A 21,920-nucleotide genomic window follows, 5' to 3' on the forward strand; every position below is an offset into this window, starting at 1 on the left:
ATGATTTCCCCCCTTTTTTTAAAAAAAATCATTCTTGAATATACATAAGGAAATAGCATAGTTAGAAAAAGCGTTTTGATACCATCAGGGGCGGATCTAGAAGGTAAAAATGGGGGGGGGGAGCCAGAACTCAGACTAAGATAGATATATCATGAGTTTATTATAAACTTCCAAAATATATAATTAATAGCTTAAATTATTTTTGTCACTAAAAAACTGAGGGGCTAGGCCCCGGGCTACATTTGCCTCTGTTGTTGGTACTAAATAATATCTTGTTAAGTACCATAGAATAACACAGAGAAATTTTAAAATTATTCTTCGAGTTTTGTGAAGTTTTTAGAGGGTTTGAAATAAAACATGGAGGATTGTTTAATACATTTTAAGAAGCAATACTTAGTGTAAGTTGCTAAACTCTCTGATGTTAGCAGTTCACGAAGAGCTGTAACAATAACTCCTGTCGTTGTTATTTCTGACTTTTGACACCGCAATTAGTTGCTTCTTACTCCCAAAAGTACTCTCTCTCTCTCTCTCTCTCGAGGGCTAGATTTCTAAATAGGCTGAAGCGGCAAATTTCGTAAAACAAAACTTGTGTACTTATTTAACCTCTAAAGACTGAAAAAATATTAGAAAACTAATAATATTTTGAGCTGCAAAAATAACAAGATGTTGATTGGTGCATTTCTTTATTGAGTATCAGAATATTGCTAAACAAAAGAAGTGGGTTTATTCAATATACAACCATACGTTTTAATTTCGGTATCTCAGGCCTCGGATAAAATGCGGTCAAAGTGGAGTAAAAAAAAAAAAAAAAAAAAAAAAGACTCAGAATGAAACACTTTGAGTTAATTCAATTTACCAATAAGATTATTACCAATAAGTGCTATTAGACATAAGATACTTAATAAACCAATTTTCAAGTTAATTTCTTGAATTTGTATAAACCATTTTTATGCAGCCAAATATATCGTATTCTAGATCAAATTAGAATGAAACAAATAGACCAAGGGAGTGATAACTCCTCCCCACTAGGAAACTTTTGCCATTATACTAGAAAAGTTCCTTAGAGTCCTTAGAATCAAAAAATAGTTGAACACAAAATAGAACACATAAATACATTTTATTATTCACGTAGTTTACAGTGTTGCCACGTAATAACTGTACATTGACACAAAGTCATACTCGTACATCCATGAAAATCAATTATTATGAACCCTCTGAAGACTATAAAATACATATTTCCGCTGCTGCTATTTGGTGGATCAAGACGAAAGTTTCAGTTTAAGTAGATCATAAAACAGAACACACACATACATTTTATTATTCTGCTCGTTTGCAGTGTTGCCACGTAATAACTAAAAGAATCGCAAGAAGGAACTTTTCTAGGGAAATTTGCTTAAATATCCCTCAATTATTTTTCCTTTATACTCAAAAATGTCTTCTTCATTACGTAAACTAAAAGTCTATACTCTTACAAATCGATCGAGGTATAACTTGTTTCAGTATTGCACTAACGGTCTGATCTACGGTCATTTCTAGAGATCCCATCGATGTCTGTACATATACACGGGTGCTAAAGGGCAGAGCCGTAGCTAAGGGGGGGCCAGCGGGGCGCCCGCCCCGGGCGCTGATAGCAAGGGGGCGCCGAACGAGCAAGGAGAAAGAAAAAGTGATGTTGGACATGAGTAAAAGACGAGTCGCCCCCAGAAAGTATTTTTGCCCTATTAGATCAATATTGCTGTCGGTTATCAATGAAATACGTAGATTTCTTAAAAATCTTCTTGCTCGCTTCGCTCGCAATCCTAGAGTTTAAGTAAGTCATAACAAGTTTTTACTTATTATTTGAAGAGTTGTAGATGATTTCTTAATGACATGTGGTATACAAGGTGCCGAGTAATGACTTATAGTGTACGCAGGAGCATTTTCAAAATCAGAAACGAGCAAAGTCGTGTTCGGCATTTTGACAGTGATGAGTTTGCTTAGTTCAAAACGTTTTTCTACCCAATCCGATTAATCTCGACGCACAGTGGGGCCAAAGCACTGAATTCTTGGCAAAAATAAGAATTCGCAATATGAAGCAGAAAATTGAAAGAAAACCAATTAGTTCGGTGTGTGCAGTGGTTACAATAATATTATTTCGACATTATTTTATCAAAAACATAGAGTTTTACATCATAAAAGGAAATGTTCCTTATATTCGCGCCTAAAATATATAACAGATTATATGATTGGGATAAACAAACGCGTGGGCAATATGCTTTGATTTGGCAATTTACAATTGACTTACATTCTTACGCATGAAAGGAAAAAGTGTACTTATTCATTTTACATCTGAATAGTAACAAAATTGAAGAAAAGTTCTTGCTTCTCAAAATTATTTCAAAGTTGTGGAGAGCAGGGGCGGATCCAGGACCGACTTCTGGGGGGTGCGGTGGGTTGTCATACTGCTACTATTAAGGCCTCCAAACTTTGGGATGGGTTTTATTTATATATATAAAATAAGAAAGTTCCATTTTCTGGGGGGGGGAGCGATCGCACCCCCTGGATCCGCCCCTGGTGGAAAGTTCGTTGTGACAATGAAGCCCCCAACGAGGTCTGGCGGCAAAATTCCTAGAATCGATGTATATTCATTTGCCACTGCGTGCATCGGGATCACACGTCTAATAACCTAACACTTGCTCATAAATTCATCCAAGCTCAATTCAAAAGCAGCATTGCATCCAGAATGCGGTTTTCCTCAAACATTTTCATTTCCCAAAAGTGCAAATATGTGCAGGTGTTCTCTTTGCATACAGTAAGAACAATGTTTCCGCTACGACATATTAAAAATCACAAACATATTATGCCATATTTTCTACTAAAATGCCATTCTATCGTTTGACTATACTTTATATGCTTTCAGTACCACAGTATTTTCCAAATATGATAGGTAGGGGATCACCATAGGGATATGATAATGATATTAACATTATTCCAAATATGATTATTGACTACACATCACATTAACATTGTAAATATACAAAACGATACATACATGTGGATCGTGTCATCACATTTAGCAGCCGCTGCATATCTATACGCAATATAGGAATAGTCGCATTCGAAGTCAACTTCCTATCTTCTTCTGTCACTAATCAGCGTGTCTCCGGCTTCGGTGGATAACCAAGTTTACACGTGCCATGAGTTCATTGCAAACTGCTATCACTTCTTTTCCTGCACACTATTTAATGTGTACACTATTAAGGTTTCATTTTAACAAATTATATCCAGTCAATCTTTTATTTCATTTTTCGAGTTTTTGCTAAGAATTGCCTGGATTGGCCCCACTGTGCGACGGTGAGAATGAAGGTATGAAAGTGAGAAGAATGAAGAGACACATTCAAGCTGCTGTTTGTGCGAGAATATTAAAAATAAAGGTAAACGAGGGGAACAATAACATTTTCGAACTTCAAGCAGTTGTAGAATAGGGGCTTAAGGGAACATAAATTAGCCTAACGAAGTTCGACTTTTTCAGACTCTAATCACTATCAATGATTTATTTTTATATTCCATTGACATATCAAATGCTTCCAATTCAGAGGAATTTATTGGGGTCATTTTTTCATCAACTTTTTGTATCGCCAGCATATTATTTTGTGCATGCGTGTCTAGTTGTGTGATGTTTTTATCTATCTACATACATACAAAACATAAGTACACACATTCTTCATATATGTACGTGTTAGTGTATTTTAATATGTTAATCAATAATAAGTACCTTAAATTCGGAACTTTCATTCATTAAGAAATTAAGTACTAAATAATTAGTATAATTTCAGACATATGTAGTAGCCAAAGTATATTTAGGATTTTAAGTACAAACATTGAAAACATATTCTTCACCTCCATCGATCAATATTTAGAAATTCATAAAGAAGGCTCCTTTTGAATTTCCATTACATTTTACAAAATTTTTTTACCGTTAAAAGATCGAAATCAAAATATTATTGATGTGGTCACATACAAAATAAAAGTAAGAAGTTTACAATTATTACTGGAAATTAATACTGTCACCCATTTCGAACAATTTAAAAGCACATGTAGTTTTTAATGTATTGAAATCATTTTTTATCGATAGTATGAAACGTTGTAAATAGTAGTAACTTTCCATAACTGTTCTTTTTGTCAAGTTTAACAAAAAGTCCAAAATAAGGCTCTTGAAAACAGCTCTTATTTGAAAAAGGGTACATAATGATCGTTTTTGGTTGTTGCAATGGTTTGGTCTTTCCAAGAAGATGAATAAAAATTCAGCGTAGCATAACAACAAAAGCTGCTTTTCTTATATATATATATATATATATATATATATATATATATATATATATATATATATATAAATGATTGGTAAGGTCAGTGTAGGGGGCGCTGAATTCTACTTCGCCCCGGGCGCTGAAATCTCTAGCTACGGCTCTGCTAAAGGGTTAAGGGCCCCAGGACCCAGGTGTTGCACTTATATTTGACCAACAACTATTTTTTGATTTTAAGGACCCCTAAGGAACATTTCTAATATAGTGACAAAAGTTCCCTAGTGGGGAGAGTTATCATCCCTTGGCCCTTAGTCTAAAAATAATACACACAAAATTACATTTTTTATTAGCAGAGGTCGCTAAAATCACAAACGAAGAAAAGAACACCAATCACAGCGAGACCAAAATAAATCCAGCGCTGTAATTTCAGATATAATGTTTATTTATATTTATTTTCATATAATGAATTATAAATTGTGTAAATATGATTTTATTTTGTTTTATTTTATGGTATTTTTGTGATTACATATAAGACTATTTATAATAGGAAGATTTTCTATAGGCGTCTCAAGGTTACAGAAAATATGACAAAATAGATCAACTGAATATATTCTCTATATTGTTTAAATAAGAAAACAAACTAGGTGAATCTTTTTGATATCTGCATCATGACCTTGAGCACCTATAGAAAATCTCTCTACTATAGTTAAATTTAAGTGCTTATCTCTTTTTTTTTTTTTTTTTTTTTTTTTTTAACTGATTTTCTCGTAAAATATTAGATTTTGAAACATACTGTTGTGGGTGTGAATGGCATAAAAACTCTTCAAATAGCATATATTTGAAATTTTCCAGGAGCAAACAAGCCGCCGCCGCCGGTAAAGGAGGCAAATCGAAATTAGCCTACAGACAAGCAACACTCTAAATCCGCCCCTGATTGTCTCGCAATACTAGGTGAATCCGACAATTTTTGTCACTATTGGTAATCAAAATCAGGAGTTTATTATATTTATTTATTTGTTTGTTTATTTATTGAAGTTCGAGTCTCTTTTGAGCCCCGAGGGTATATGAGGTGTTGACCTACAGTTTAAAATGGAATGTCGAACCTTCGTAATGCGTTCAAAATTCAAATTTTCATGCTCTCCTACTGGGAATCGAACCCACTACTACAGCCCTAGACCATAGGAGTGCATTATTTATTAATATAAAAGCTTCTGTACGAGAATTGTTAATTTTCACGTGCTTTTTGATACATTTGGTTTTTGACTCCGCTGATCACAGCGCCGTAACTTAGATTTTTTTTCTGGGGGAGGCAAGCATTAATACGCGTATTTGGTCCCCTAGAAAAAGTTGTTTTTCTAATTCTTGCGCCCCTCTTTCCATCTTTCTCTTACTGTATATAGACCCCCGGAGCCTGTGGTCCCTCTCGCACGGCAAGGTCTGCGGGGCCGTTAATTACGCCCTTGGGCCCGTTCCATACAAGACAAATTAATTAAGGAGACAATATTGACAAATCTCAAAGCCATACGAAAAAATATTATTTCTAGAGCCCCTGATAGTAGAACTTTTTTTTTTTTTTTTTTTTTTTACTGAAATAGGCCCACGACTCATTATTCTTTTATTTACCTTTTGTATGCTGTTTTGTTTATGTAATATAGTGATGCTTCATTTATTAATTTCATGTTTGTATCATATATGGAGCAAGAAAATTTTGTCTTAAAATGGGCCCCCCTCGAACGGCGGGGAGATCCCTGGGGGTAGTCGCCACTCCTGCCCCCCACAAGTTACGGCCCTGGTTAATGATACATTTTTTCGGAGTTGACCGAGAATCAAGAGGCAGTTTGGAAGCCAACTGAATTACGAGGTAATGAACTTAGATCAAGGAAGCCAGAAATAACGACTGGATGCGGTGACTACGCATTTTGTTTCCCGTTGAACATGCCTAATCTAACTGGTATGGCCATTCATGAACAAAAAATTTAATTCAATGTCGTCATTTCGTGCTTCCTGAGAGTTTGGGATGTATATGCATTTTAATTATTACAATCATAATATATAATGTCAATATTATAATCATAAGATAGTAACGAAAAATGTGAATTTTTACTTGTGCTGCTTTGTGGTGGACAAACATCGTGTGCGTGGGTTTTCTCGGGTTCTTCCGTTTCCTCCCATTTTCTTCATTCCACCATTTCATTTATTTTCATCATCACTGTCTCCTTTAGCTTAGGCGGGAAATGTGTGGGACGTAAAACTTAAAAGATTTCATTTTTTTCACTTGTATTGTAGAGTATTGCCTGCCTCCCTTCCCCACTTACGAAGTAAAACCTGAAACGACCCTCTCTGTTAATTTCATTTATTAATGAATATACAATAATACAAGTAGTTGAGTCCTCCTGCTCATATCCACCAGTAAACTCGCAGTAATTCCTTCAGGCGAATGTCGAGATAATATCTTAACAAAATCATTATGAAAAGCAATCGTATTTCTTCTTAAATCCCATAACAAGTATTTAAACAAATGACTGAATCATCCGTGCATACGTAAACAAATGTTGTTCATGCACAGTACAATGACAGTCTTGTTCTTATGAAATCAATATTCAAACAGCTTGGTATTTCCTGTACAAAACAGCACTTCCTAGAACAAAGTACTCAAACAATTGCTATACAATTATATGTACTCCACACAGCAAAAAAAAAAAAAAGTTATATTGTGGAAAACGATATACAGTACACACAAGTAAATAGATTTACTTGTACTTACCTATAGTTTTAATCATCTCAAAATCATCCAAGCTGAAATCCTTTTCGCCATCTGAATTATTTATGTCCACTGTCACCGGCGGCTCTTTGGGCAAACTGCCCTGTCGTCTTCTTGCAACTTTAGACGATGCCATTTTATTTACTACTCGAATATTAAAAACTTTTGGGGGGAGAAAAATAGTAGTCGAAACTGCAAGCCTCCTTCTTATATGCACATCAATTATGTCATGTAAAAACAGTCGATTTTTTTTTTAATTGTAAATTTCTTTTTTCTATTCTCAACTTCCGGTATGTAATACTTTTCTTTTAATCAAAATATCTTGCCATTTAATATTTTGGTAAAAACTACACAAATTGCTTTATTATTATTATTTACACAAATTCACACAAATAATTAGCACTACCACTCTTCAGGAAGAAAAGATAAACAAATGTGTAATTTATTTACTGTACAATCTCGACCTTTGACCTGGCCCAGGTCTGATATTGAGGAAAAAACCCGGACGGAGCTTTTTTTTTTTTTTAATTACTTAATTTATTACACCTCACTTTTCACCAGGACACAATGTGATCATGACAATTTTTAGATCTCAAAAATCGTTCAATACTGTATTTGCTTCACACATAATAACGTACACTAAAAAACAAGTCATTCCCAATCCAAACACACACACACGCTTTGGCGAACGGAGCGCCACGTTTCCCACCTGGCAGCCTACTCGGTTCCACAACAAATGCTCGTCTGGTTGCGCTGTTACCTGAACAACAGCGAGCAAAGGCTTAGCAAGCCCGCTCAGCTTGTATCTGCTGGGTAAAATGCTATAAGTGTTCGGTTAGGCTCGGTCAAGTTCGTAAGGTTTCAGCCGAAGTCCGTAGCCAACAAATGCAAGGTTGCCAGACAATGAAAAATTATTATTACTAAATTTTGTCCAATCTCTCTCTATTTTAAAATTTACGTTTCGTTATAATATAGCCCACAAGAGGAGAGATTCATAATCTCGTCTCGATTCCCATTTCGAAAAGGAGACTAGACTCAAGAGGACATTTTTTTTTTAAATTCAAAAGGAGACAGAAAACATAATTGACGTATCGTTTTCTTACGGAGGCTAGAAAAAATCATGAGTTTCGTAGGCAACACTAACTTACCCAAGTCTGTTAGATCTCAAATTCTGTTTTAGTGTTAAATGATTCAAAATATAAAAGAACATAAATTGATAAAGTAATCGTACGAACACCAGTGGCGGATCCAGGGGGCGATCGGGCCATTTGCCCCCCCCCCCAGAAGAGGGAAGTTTTTTTTTATTTAATATATAAATAAAACCCATCCCAGAGTTTGAAGCTCTTGAAAAGTAGCTTTAAGTAGCAGTATTACAACCCACCGCTCCCCCTAGAAGTCCGTCCTGGATCTGCCCCTGACAAAGATATAGAAGTTATTATACAATATATTCCAATAATATATATGGTTTAAATCTTGTTATATCACACCTTTCATGCATCTCTTGTGACATGTAAGAATTATGATAACTTCTAGATGACATTAAGAAAAACAATCAAAGTATAAATTTTGTACATAAATTTACGAAACGACACAAGATGAGAAAAGATTTTACGAAAATCGAGGCGAGACGAGAAATTTTATTTCTCTTCTCGTTGGTTACACTAGCTTCGGTGTTAATCAGTATGTTCATACGTATAAATATACAGGATGATCCAAAAGTAGGTATACACCCTTGCCATATAACATACTAGTTTATGGGTTTATTTCCTTCAGCTCTTCGAGCTTAAGATGTAAGTAAAATACAAAAAGAATAAATAATAAAGAAACGAAATCTACCTGATGGATAATAATAAATTATATAAAATGCAACGAACTGATCTGTAAGGTACTGTATACCTACTTTTGAGCCACCCTGTATTGTAACAGTCACTGATCATACATTAGAGTGAACCGAATTTAATTCTTCTTTACTTAAATTATCTTTCCAATGACTAATAAGTTTATAGCTGATTAACTTATTTCGAGGAGGGGTACTTTGACTCAGTAATAGAGTGCCCAACTGGCCATCTCTGATATGAGGGGTTCCTAGCTAGATAGTGAGACGGCGGAAAACATCGTACCGTGTTTTTTTTTTTAATTGCGTTTCTTTTATTTCGTCCCACACTCTAGTCTCACAAATTAGTTCATGATCATTCATTGATCTGGTGGCTAGCGCGCGTATCTATGGTGCAAGTGGTCTCGGGTTTGACTTCCAGTGGGAGAGCATTGAAATCTGAACACATTGCAATGGCTCGGATTTCACCTTAAACTGTAGGTACACGTCTTGTATACAGGGCCGGCCCTAGGTAATTTGCTACCCCATACAATTGTATCATTTGCCGCTTCCCTTTATCCAGAAAGAACAAATCTTAAAAGCTAAAATTTTAAGTACGCTCGCTACTCCATCATACTGTAAACAACGAAAAGAGGGAAAAGAGCATTCAGAAAGGCCTAAACATTACAAATACAATCTCCTTCTGTCTGTTTATTTCTTTACATAATCTATTATGTTAGTGAAAGATAAAGCAAACACACCTGCAAAGGAAAGATGGTAATCCTTTATAGAATTCAATATCGAGCTTCAATCTCAATATATCAGTTTGCAATTCCAGTGCAACTAGCTCTTTTCTCTTTATTTCTTGATTTTCCCTCTACGTCTGCTATTTTTTTTTTTTTTTTTTTAACTGTTGTTTCCGCCTTCAATGATAAGGAACTTGTTTGTAACAAAGACAAGACTAGTTTTCATATCAAAACTGTAATGACTAAATGGAACAGGTGTTCGCTACTGTTCGAGAATTGAGTTCTTGTATTTGACAACAATCAAGCAATTCATGCTGGGATTTGTTTGACCATTTTGTTTTAGCACTGTCAATACGACCTTAAACTAATGTGCCTAAACATAATTTATGAATGTAGTATTCAAATGAAGGCCAGCTCAGTAAATTTAACTGCCATCATCATGAAGTCTGTTTGCAACAAGAAATATTTATTTTAAACAATATAGTTATGACAGATTTTGCCGCCCCTTGAAATTTACCGCCCTGTGCATCAAATATACGTGTTGCACACATAGTAGAGCCGGCCCTGCTTGTATAGTGTCGTGTTCAAAGGGATGCTAATTCCAATTCAATCAATTATTCAGTTGGATTCATTTTTGTCATCTTCATCCCGTAGGGTATAATCGTACAATGTAAAAGTGAAAGAGTTAATTCGAGTTCCATAGTATGATATAAAATAAGTTTCGGAAGTCTTATACAGGGTGGCCCAAAATTAGGTATATATTTCTGCATTGATCAAGTATAACATTCTAACTTATAGGTTTATTTGCTTCGGCTGTTTCGAGTTTAAGATATATAAATAAAAAGACAGTCTACCTGATGGATAACAATAAAAAATTATATATATATAAACAATGAGTTGATCAGTGCGGGACTGTATAGACTCCTACTTTTGGACCACTCTATAGTACGGCTACTGTATGTCCGTTTGTTCGTCTGTCGACAAGTATCAGAACAGAAACGGTGGAAGATATCGAGAAGCGGTTCTTTTGCCATCGATTCTGCGTGTCAAGAATAGGTTTAATCTCTTCCGTTAACCCTCTGTTCAAACCGAAAGCGGTAGAAATTAACCACGTAACGTATATAGGAATCACCATTTAATATGTAACGATTAATTTATATTATACATATATATTTTATGTTACATTCCAGCCTACAGTCCGTGTAATTTTTAAAATATGTCAATACGATCAAATCACATAAAATCAGGCACGACAACTTATATCACTATTATTATTATATTATAATGGATTTATTCTCCAAAACTCCATTAATTATATTTTCTTTTCCGGTTGTCATAGCAACGTTTAAATAAACAACTATCTGTTGTTATAGTTACTAAAAGTAATGATTATACACATAAAATCAACATCTTATATCTTTAGCTACTAAGATTAAATCTTATTTTTTTTTATATATATATTTAGAATCAACAACATATATATTATTTTCTTCTTCTTCTACACGACAGACTGTGTAATTTTATGCATTGTTGCTCAAAACCAAGACATAAAAATAAAAGAAATCATAAAATAGATATACACTATCGTTGTAACCATTTCCGGTTTCAACGTTGATCGCCAAGGAGCAAAAACGGTACTAGATAGCAACAAGTGATTTCTCACAATCAAAAAATTCAACACACTGACCCAAATCCCGGGGAATGACGGGGACATGTTGCCCCAATGTTGTAATTGGAGGATTGCCCCTCCTCCAATAATTCGATTTGAAATGTGTTTTTTTTTGGGGGGGGGAGAAATGTGATGATTTGTGTCCGACGAAAGGAAAGTGAGACGAAATTGATGTCCCTTGTTATACAACCGCTTCACCTCAGAAATCAGATTCATTTGCCGTAATATGATTCTCATCTTCTTCCTCCCCCCCCCCCCCCAGAATAAGCCTAAAATCTGCTCGCCTCCCAATGTTGAAGACAACTCTGATCCTCTGATCCTTCACAGCATTGTTTTTCAACTTCATAAATATTTTGAACATCGCTTTAAAAAAAAAATATGGGAGTGAGTCCTATCCTCCTCCTCAATATTGAAGACAGATTTGCACCAATGATTTAACATCTCAAGAGAACGCATCGTCACTACCTGCAACCGAAAGTGATTGAAATTTACTAATACTTCCGATAGAGTGAATATTTCAATATTTATTCAATAGAGTTCAATTTATTCAATAGAGTTTCAATATTTATTTTCATAGAGTGAAAACGGAAAAATATATCAAAAATAAGTTTTTGGCAATCGATTCCGTGTACCAAAGAATGGGGTACATTTCCTCCGTACCATTCTATTCAGAACAGAAGTAGTAGAAATAAACAATTTTCTATTTTAATGTTAATCGCCATAGAACAAAAAAATAAAAATGGCGACTTTTTCTTTCAATCGGTTCAGCACCTCAAGAGAACCTACCATCACCACTCGCAATATTATACCAAAAACATAAGAGATTGAAATGTGCAATTCCGTTTTCAATGATGATATTCATAGAGAAAAACTGTAAGATATATCGAAAAGCTATGTTTTGACACAGATGAAGCATCCCGAGAGTGAGTTTTATCTACCTGTTCAAATTGCTTTCCGGTAACAACACTGAGCGCATAATGGATAAAACGGACATAAATATCGACAAGCAGTTATTTTTATATATAGGTTCAATACCCCAAGAATATTTTTCAACTCTGATTATTTTCTTTTTATGACCGGAAGTGACAGGCATCAATTAGCACTTCTGATTGCAATATTAATTTCCAAAAAAACAGTCAGAGATAGTGAGTAATGACTTTTTGACATGGATTCAGCGTCCTAGGAACAAGTTCTATATTTAATCTTAGACTTTTGATATGGATTCATTCAGCATCCGAGGAACAAGTTCTATCTTTGATCTTAGGCTTTTTTGTATGGTTTCAGCGTCCGAGGAACAAGTTCTACCTTTCATCTTAGGCTTTTAGACATGGATTCAGCATTCGAGGAATAAGTTCTATCTCTATCTTATGCTTTTTGATATGGATTCAGCATCCGAGGAATAAGTTCTATCTTTCATCTTAGGCTTTCTTAATGGATTCAGCCCCCGAGAAACAAGTTCAATCTTTCACCGTAGGCTTTTTCAATATGGATTCAGCGTCCGAGGAACAAGTTCTATCTTTCATCTTAGGCTTTTAGACATGGATTCAGCATCCGAGGAATAAGTTCTATCTCTATCTTATGCTTTTTGATATGGATTCAGCATCCGAGGAATAAGTTCTATCTTTCATCTTAGGCTTTCTTAATGGATTCAGCATCCGAGGAATAAGCTCTATCTTTCATCTTATGCTTTTTATATAGCTGCAGCGTCCGAGTTATATCTTATCTTTGATCTTATGCTTTTTTATACGGATTCAGCGTCCGAAGTACAATTTCTATCTTTGATCTGAAGCTTTTTGATACGATCTGAAGCTTTGATCTGAAGCTTTTATTTAGAAGCATCCACTATTTCTTTGCACGCAGTCTGACGTCTTACTTTCCTTAAGAGATCTTCGATGTGACGCAGCAGAAACCACTTGTCTGGTGAGAATCATGTAGTTATAAGCGCATCCCTCTTCGCTCCACCTCTTCCAACAGCCATACGAATGGGCCGCCAGGTAACACCGGTTGCCTCTAGAGTAATCGGTTTCTTGGGCGTAAGCAAAAGCTAAAGGGAATTTTACGATTAATGACACTGCATTTTGGGGATCTGGGAATTTTCTCGGACATCTTGAACCTCATTCGTCATTACGTTGAGCGGTTTGCGTCAACGTAACTGAATCTTTGTGTTTTACAGTATTTTGCTAGAATCGGCACAGTTGTTATAATTATTTGTTACAGCGTTTCGTTGCAAAGGTTCTTACAGATTGAGGCTCCTTCGTTGACTAATCGCCTATTTCAGCGTTCTTTATTAGCCACATAACTGCCATGTACTCTGGTAAATAGGATTACTACCTATCCAAACCAAAATGTAGAGATACTTCATGCAGTAAGTGAAGGTAGAAATATACGATAGTTTTTTCATAATATTAATAAGATAATATAAATATTTCTAGTAAAGAGAAAATCATATTTATCTACTTGGCAAAAGTAAAGGTGTTGTAAATTTTTCTCTTATTTTGAAGACTCTATAATAACATGGAAACTAAACTCCAATAATAATAATAATAATAATAATAATAATAATAATAATAATAATAATAATAATAATAATAATAATAATAATAATAATAATAATAATAATAATAATAATGTACAGGTGTTGTAAAGGTTAGTGGTAGCCCAAGTCATCAAACCAGTATACGTCACTGGATTTAGCGTTCGAGGAACAATCTATCTTTAATCTTAAGCAGAGATGTTCACCCTTGCGAGGGTGGCCCTCTCGAGGGTATCCTCACCCTCAAGTTCCCTCTCCCACAGTGACGCGAGGGCGAGGGAGCGCGAGGGCGAGGACAAGTTTTGGTCGCGAGGGCGAGGGTGCGCGAGGGCGAGGACAAGCTTCGATGGCCTGGGTGAGGGTGCGCGAGGGCGAGGACAAGTTTTGGCCGCGAGGGCGAGGAAAAGCTTTGACGAAGAGGGTGAGGGTGCGCGAGGGCGAGGACAAGTTTCGGCAGCGAGGGCGAGGGTGCGCGAGGACGAGGACAAGCTTCGATGGCGAGGGTGAGGGTGCGCGAGGGCGAGGACAAGCTTCGATGGCGAGGGCGAGGGTGCGCGAGGGCGAGGACAAGCTTCGACGGCGAGGGCGAGGGTGCGAGAGGGCGAGGACAAGCTTCGACGGCGAGGGCGAGGGTGCGCGAGGGCGAGGACAAGTTTCGGCAGCGAGAGCGAGGGTGCGCGAGGACGAGGACAAGCTCCGATGGCGAGGGTGAGGGTGCGCGAGGGCAAGGACAAGTTTTGGCCGCGAGGGCGAGGGTGCACGAGGGCGAGGACAAGCTTCGACGGCGAGGGCGAGGGTGCACGAGGGCGAGGACAAGTTTCGACAGCGAGGGTGAGGGCGCGCGAGGGCGATGGACAATTCCATTCGCGAGGGCGAGGGTGAACGAGGGCGAGGACCAACTGCTACTGCGAGGGCGAGGGTGAGTGAGGTCGAAGTAAAATGAACATCTATGATCTTAAGCTTTATGATATGGATTCAGCCTCCTAGCAAGAAGTTATATCTTTGATTTTAGTCTTTTTTTGCATGTATTCAGCGTCCGAGGAACAACTTCAAACTTTGATCTTATTCATCTATTGCAACCAGTAGTTATAGACGTACTACTTGAATTTTGAGTATCAAATTTGCATAGTTTGGAAGTCTACAATAGTTTCACACTGTGAAACGAAACACTCTTGTTTAATTTTTCCTTCTTATTGGAATATAACTCTTTGTCTTACAGTAATGATTATCTTTCATACTCCTACACTCTCTTGAAGGTTAGCCAGCCCTCTCCGTTGGTCCAGTAGTTAGTCTTGGAAAGTCTACCATAGGTAAACTATGCACATGGTTCCGAGTTCTTTTTGCGATTGGAGAGCACATAAAACAGTTAACTCCACACTCTTTCACTTTCATTAATCATCTGTCCCCTTTAGCCTAACTGTGAAAGGTTAAACGAAAATTTCATTTCATTTTTCTTTTTGAAATTTAGATAAATCAATGAATTTCAACCAATTTGGGCCCCAAAACAAATAAAATACCTGAGTGTACTTATTCCTGCATGAACTATTTTTATTTAGTTGATTTGGGTTTAGAAATAAAATTGAAATTGTCGTTTCTATTGATTAGTCAAAATAAATATTTTTTAAAGGGTTTCCATCGTGCACATCAGCTTTTCTAACCTATTGCATGTAATGATCCCCTCCTCTTTTATTACATTCACTTGAAAGTAATTTCCATTTTGTAAAAAAATTTTTTTTTTAATAATTGCTGCTTATCTCTTTCAGTTGTATTTGTGTGAGCCTTATATAGGAGCAGGAATAGTTTGACAATACGTAAGAAAAATAAAAATATGTCTATCAAAAAATCTACATTATAAAATTGAAAATGACTATGTAATGTTTGTGACTTAATCTCTTGAACCACCCGACTGATCTCGATCAAATTTTCAACATAGATGAGATTCGGGCCTGGAATGTTTTTTTATTATTTCACTTTGACAGAGCAGCATAGGGGAGGGGGAGGAGGGGAGATATGCAAATATATATATATATATATATATATATATATATATATATATATATATATATATATATATATATATATATATATATATATATATATATATATATATAAATGAAAGTGCCTATGTTTGTAAATTGATAACTCTTGAACCATTCGACTGATCTCGATCAAACTTTCAACATAGATAAGGTTCGGCCCTGGGATGGTTTTCATAATTTCAATTTTACGATATAACGTAGGGGAGGAGAGAAGGGAGAGATATATAAAAACCAGAATTTTAGGAATGATCAAAAAAAATATGATCAAAAGATTGTGATCATGGCCAGGAATTAGTTTTTGGATCAGGGGCACAAATTTTTTGAATGGCCCCTAAATCGGGTTTTCGTACTTTATACGGAATAAGCACATCATACTGAGTTAAGTGATAGTTTGGATGTGTCCCTCCAGATATAAGGCCTACAAGATTTTTTTTATTGAAATATATTGAATTTTTTATGCATTTTTGGATCAGGGGCTACAAAATTTTAGAATGGCCCCTAAGTCAAGTTTGAAATGAGGGCTGGTCATCGACATGTTAGCGTAAAAGACAGTAACTTCATTCACTTATGTTGTGGGTCCAGGTAAATAGAAACGTTGCATTTTCATTTAACATTGGGCGCATAAAGAGTGTATAGCCCAAATGGCTCGTCTGATTTTAAAAATTCCTTCACTTTAGATTGAAAACATCATATTTGGAGATTTTTTCCTCTTACATTTTGTTGTAACTCTGATAATAGAGTTACCCTATGTCAGGGGGCTTTCGAGACACCCTGTATATTGGATCTTTTATCCAAAAAAATGAAAATGAAAGTGACTGTTTTTGTGACTTCTTCACTCTTAAATCACCCGATCGATTTCGAACAAATTTTCAATATAGATGAGGTTCGAATCTGGCATGGTTTTTATCATATCACTTCGACGGTGCAACTCAAGGGAGGCTGAAGGGGGAATATTTAAAAGTGATCAACAACGACCGATATTAGTGTCGAATCCATAGTCTTCGGGGTCGCTGAGAACAGTGACACTTTCGATGCTGTTTACATCCAAATTCAGCCCCGTAACTTGCGGAAGGGGGAGGGGTATATATATATTTCATTTCTTTAGCTATGCTTTATCTGTTGTAGGTCTACAATTCAACAGGAATTAAAATCACATACAATTTCATCGGAAGAGGAATCACACCCGACTCTCTGACAGCAAAGGAGAGAACGTTAGTCATTAAGCTACCTCTCATGTGTACAGAAACTCTTGAGTATAACGGCACTAGTATTTCGGGTATCTTGAAATTTGATATTCGCATTGCATTTCACATTCAGAATTGTCAGATTTAGTATATAAATTACTAGTATTATTATTTTTTCCGTGAAATAATCGATTTTGTTCTTTTTATTAAACATATCACACCTGACAGCAACAGCGTTGCTTATACACCTTAGTATTGAAAGTTCTGGCTTTTTTTGGGATTCCCCATTTAAAGCTTTACACCTATGTTTATGCCAAACTGTTTATTGATATTGAGAAATATTGCAATTAGCTGCATAAACATGTGCTGCATTAAAAGAAGCATAGGTCTACGCATTTCGGATTTCTCCAGCTCTAGGAATGATTAATGAATCAACATTGCACAATTTTTTCAATATACAAACTCTCTACGTAATGAGTTAATTATTATCCTGTGTAGTTTCTGACAGTGAGTTATGTGCTTCGAAGCACAGAGTTTTACAATCGAATGCTCGTGCGCTGTTCAACAGTCCATTTTATTTATGTCTAAATGAGGTGCGTACTTAAAACTTTTTGTTGGGAGGGATATAAAGTTTTTTTTTTCTGGAAGAAGGTCCAAAGTTCTTTCAAAAACAATGTCCCAGGGGGATACCGTTGGTATTATTCTGTTTATTATTACATTTTAGTCTTTTCCGGGGAGTACTCTCAGAGCTCCGGGGGACAGTGCCCCCCCCAAAAAACATGACTGAAAGAAACACTGGGTTCAATATGTCTATGTATTATTAAACCAGTGTTATTCTGCATCCGAAAAGACAATATGGAGCACATATGGAACATGGAGATCGGAAAAACACATATTCCCGTCGGGAACCAAACACGTATATCTTGCACCAAGAGGAAGTTAGGTATTTATTCTCGATAAGATGTAAATCGTTCTCCATTTTCGTATGCTTGTATAATATGCAGTTTTCGGATGAGGTGACCAAGTGCAATGTCCTTTTTAAAAAAAATATTTTTTAGGTTTCTTCAAAATTTTATAGAATAACGATTTTATAAAATGATATGTACTGCCTCCAAAACCACGGAAGTACAAGCCCGAACGGGGGGGGGGGGAGGACTTCAGCCTCGGATCTCCACTTGGACAGGCCCCTACTAAGGATGAAGAATAGCTATGAAAATATGATACACCATAAAAATATAGTACTATAAAATGTTTTATAACTGGCATTGTTTTAATACAGGGTGAGTCAAAATGAGGTACCCAATTTTGATGATTATCTTTATGTCTTTATGCTGCAATAATACGTATGTAAACAGAGATTACACATACTGACTGATCAACTAAAAAGATTTTTTTCTAATACATTATAAATGTTCATCAATATGTGATCCACGAGTTACACGACTTACATCTAGTTTATAATCAAGTTCCTGTCAAACTCTTCGCACGCCAGGGTCGATATTGGCCACAGCTGCAGTGATGCGCCCCTGCAATTCAACTACAGTTGCACCAATGGCGGCACAAATACTCTAAATTTTCCACAAAAATGCCGTTGAACTTGCACAATGGTCTTAGTCTCATGAAAATCAAGTACACAGAACGCTCTGTGACCTGTAGAAGCCATTTTGCTCAATTCGACTAAACTGCCTCCTAGTGGACGTCTACGTAACTACGCCTCTGCAATAGAAAGAGAAAAATATTTTTGAGATTATATTCCAGAAATATATATATATATATATATATATATATATATATATATATGTGTGTGTGTGTGTGTGTGTGTATATATATATTGGGAGGAAAAGCTCGTTACTGTTGGAATAATAAATTACCGACATTGGGAATATCATTTTGACCCACCCGGTATTTATTTAAGTTATATTTAAATAGTCAGTTTAATTTAAACGCATTTGTTAATCTAGCTTTTTGACTTTTTTTTCTTGTGTGTGTGTGTGTGTGTGTGTTTATGTCCTTATGCGACACAGAGGTTGTAACGGACAGGACCTATTATTAACACGGGCTCCAAAGCACGATCGGGATTTTAATCCGAGACAGTTGACGGGTGCAAACACTACCAAGCAAGTTCAATCCTTCGATTCACGGTGGGAGTTCATGTAGTTCGAATTCCACGTTAAGCTTTAGGTCCACGTCCCATATAAAGTCACTGCTGAAAGGAATTTAACCCAATCCAAAGATCAACTTCAAAGTATAGTCCTTTCCCTATCACACTATCTCGCTTCAAAGAGACTTGGATTAAAGGACAACACAACCAGTCTCGGCGATCTCCCTCGTGGCTAGGCCGTTAGCGTACGCGCTTCTGGCGCGAGAGACCCGAGTTCGATTCCATGCGTTCGGTTCGCCATTAAACTCAAAATCAACTCAACTCAACTCAACAACCAGTCCCGGGTGTCGAGCTTTTCCAATATGAAGCATTGAGAAGTATGAAGAACGCGATGTTAACATGAAAGTTTATAGGTGAACTTAGAATGCACTGCTCGCTACTCGCCACGAGGCTAAGCAGTTGAGGCCGGAAGACCCGGCTTCGATTCCAGGCGGGAGCTCATGTGGTTCGATTCCAGGTTAATCAGTAGGTCCCGTTTCATATAGCCTCGCTACTGAAAGGGACTTTAAACTCAAAATCAACTCAATTCAACTCCAGCACAGAACGCTTTATTTGCACAATCAAAAAAATAAAATAAAATAAAATAAAATAAAATAAATAAAAAAATAAGTATAGGTTGGAGGTATAAGAAATGACAGCTCCAACCTATACTTAATATTGTTTCTGACTGTAAAAGATCCATTCAAGCACATATTACATAATGCAGATATTCACCTATAAATCTGAAGGTTCAAAGATACTCAAATTCGCCGAAAGTATGTAGATTCCTGTTGGCGCTATTACTATATAGTTCATGACATTGAAAACGTGAAGATAAATACCAAAAGAGTGGCTTTCGACATGTCTTCTCTTCTCGAAACATTCGAAGTCCTATCTCCCCCCTCCACTAATCAAGCGCGGATTAACATCTAGGCTGAATAGTATGGACCTGGAGTGGTCTATATACTACAGAATAGTTTCTTAAGAATACATATTTCGGAATAATTTCTTAAGCCTATACATTACAGGATAATTAATTTACTATTCAGGAAATTCCCCATCGGAATTTCTGCATTACATATTATTACATACTTTTCGTTTTTTGAATGATACTCTTATATCAACGAGGGGCTGCGGTGGCTCAGTGGTAGAGCGTTCACCTCTGGTGCTTGGGGTTCCGGGTTCGATCCCAGCCCCCGCCTAGTGAACTTTGTGGTGGACAAACACCGTGTGCGTGGGTTTTCTCGGGGTTCTCCCACTTTCTTCATTCCACTATTTCATTCATTACTCATCATCACCGTCCCCTTTAGCCTAACCGGCATAACTGTGGGACGTAAAACTCAAAGATTTCATTTTTACTCTTATATCAACGTCTCTCTTAGCCTGACAAACATAATTTTGGGACGTTAAACTTAAAGATTTCATTTCATTGTATTGATCAATGAGACTTTGCATAGCCACGACTAAATGCTGGATTAATTTTTATCGACAACAATTTGATCGTTGTAACTTCAACAAAGTTTATGAACTTGGTTAAATTCATGGATGAAGCTTAAAATACATAAAACTATGGTTATTCGTGTTGCGGAGGGAAGAAGGTAACTAAAAATATTTGAAAATAAAATTCAGGGACGAATATTTGAACCCAAGTGAGACAGGAATAGGGAATGGTGGAAACTTTATAACGAGGTACTGCATCATTCCTATCATTTACCTAACATTGTTAGGGTCATTAAGTTTAGGCGGCTTAGGTAGGAAAGTCATGTAGCCAGAATGGAAGAGAACAGAAACATTTTTAACATTTTAACTGGAAATCCCATTGGTAAAAGACCACTGGAAGACCTTTCGGAAGACGATATTAAGATGGATCTCGCAGAAATAAGAATACAAAATTAAAACTAGATCCAGTTGGCGAAGAACAGAAATCAATGGAGAGGATATTGTGAATGCAGCATTAAACATCCGTGTTCCGTAGGACATAAAGTTAGTTAGATTGCTTGTATTAAAACACAGTGAAGAACAACACATTCAAATTCAGAAAGTATAAATATACTTGTTTGAAATTCATTGTTTTTGGAAGAAGGGGTGGATGCGGTTCCGAAAGTACAGCCTAGGACATAAAAGTGTCTTATCTCAATTTCTCATTATCACCGTCTCCTGTAGCCTAGCCGGCATAACCGTGGGACGTAGAACTTAAAGATTTCATTTTCCTAACTGTACCCCCAAAATATAGATTACTGGGGACACCACTACAATCAAGATCATAACACGCAAAAAGAGGGTACATCGAAAGTGCACATTCGAATCTGATTGTCAGAACTTTCGTTGTGGGCATTCTGGACGAAAGTGCCACACTTTTGTACCTTGTAATGGCGTGTGAAAGTTCTACACTTGAATCCTACAATAATGCTATTGATATTTATTCATTTCTTTCAGTTCTACCAAATTAAAGAAGAAAACAAACTCAGTTAAATTTTTACTTTTGTTTTAGATTCTTCGCTACACCTTCGTTTGTTGCACGAAGATGAAAATTCGTAAAATTTCGTTCACAAAGATTTTACAGGATCTGGTAACCCTGATTAAGATATATTCTTAGCGGTTAAAAAATGTTGATTTTTATGGCATTAAAAAGTAACATCTTTACTTTAATTTTCGAAAACTATCGTTAACCGTACACTTAGCAACTGGCAATAATTTTCAATTTTGTAGAAAACACAAATCTTTACTAAAAAGGAACTTTTTTTTTTTTTTA

The 21,920-nt window shown here is 36.3% G+C and overlaps 1 protein-coding gene across 1 annotated transcript in view; it reads right to left on the reverse strand.

Annotated features, from left to right (window-relative positions):
* Positions 1 to 7,848, reverse strand: part of Pka-C3 (Protein kinase, cAMP-dependent, catalytic subunit 3) — a 429,462-nt gene extending 421,614 nt beyond the window's left edge. The window contains exon 1 of the mRNA XM_081768599.1: positions 7,048 to 7,848. Within this exon, the coding sequence (XP_081624725.1) occupies positions 7,048 to 7,180 (133 nt within the window). The 5' untranslated portion in view covers positions 7,181 to 7,848. The remainder of the gene's footprint in view (positions 1 to 7,047) is intronic.
* Between the last annotated feature and the right edge of the window lie 14,072 nt (positions 7,849 to 21,920).

The sequence above is a fragment of the Thermobia domestica genome, chromosome 8 (genome assembly GCF_964235325.1).
Source record: "Thermobia domestica chromosome 8, izTheDome1.hap1.1, whole genome shotgun sequence".
Classification (NCBI taxonomy): Eukaryota; Metazoa; Arthropoda; class Insecta; order Zygentoma; family Lepismatidae; genus Thermobia; species Thermobia domestica.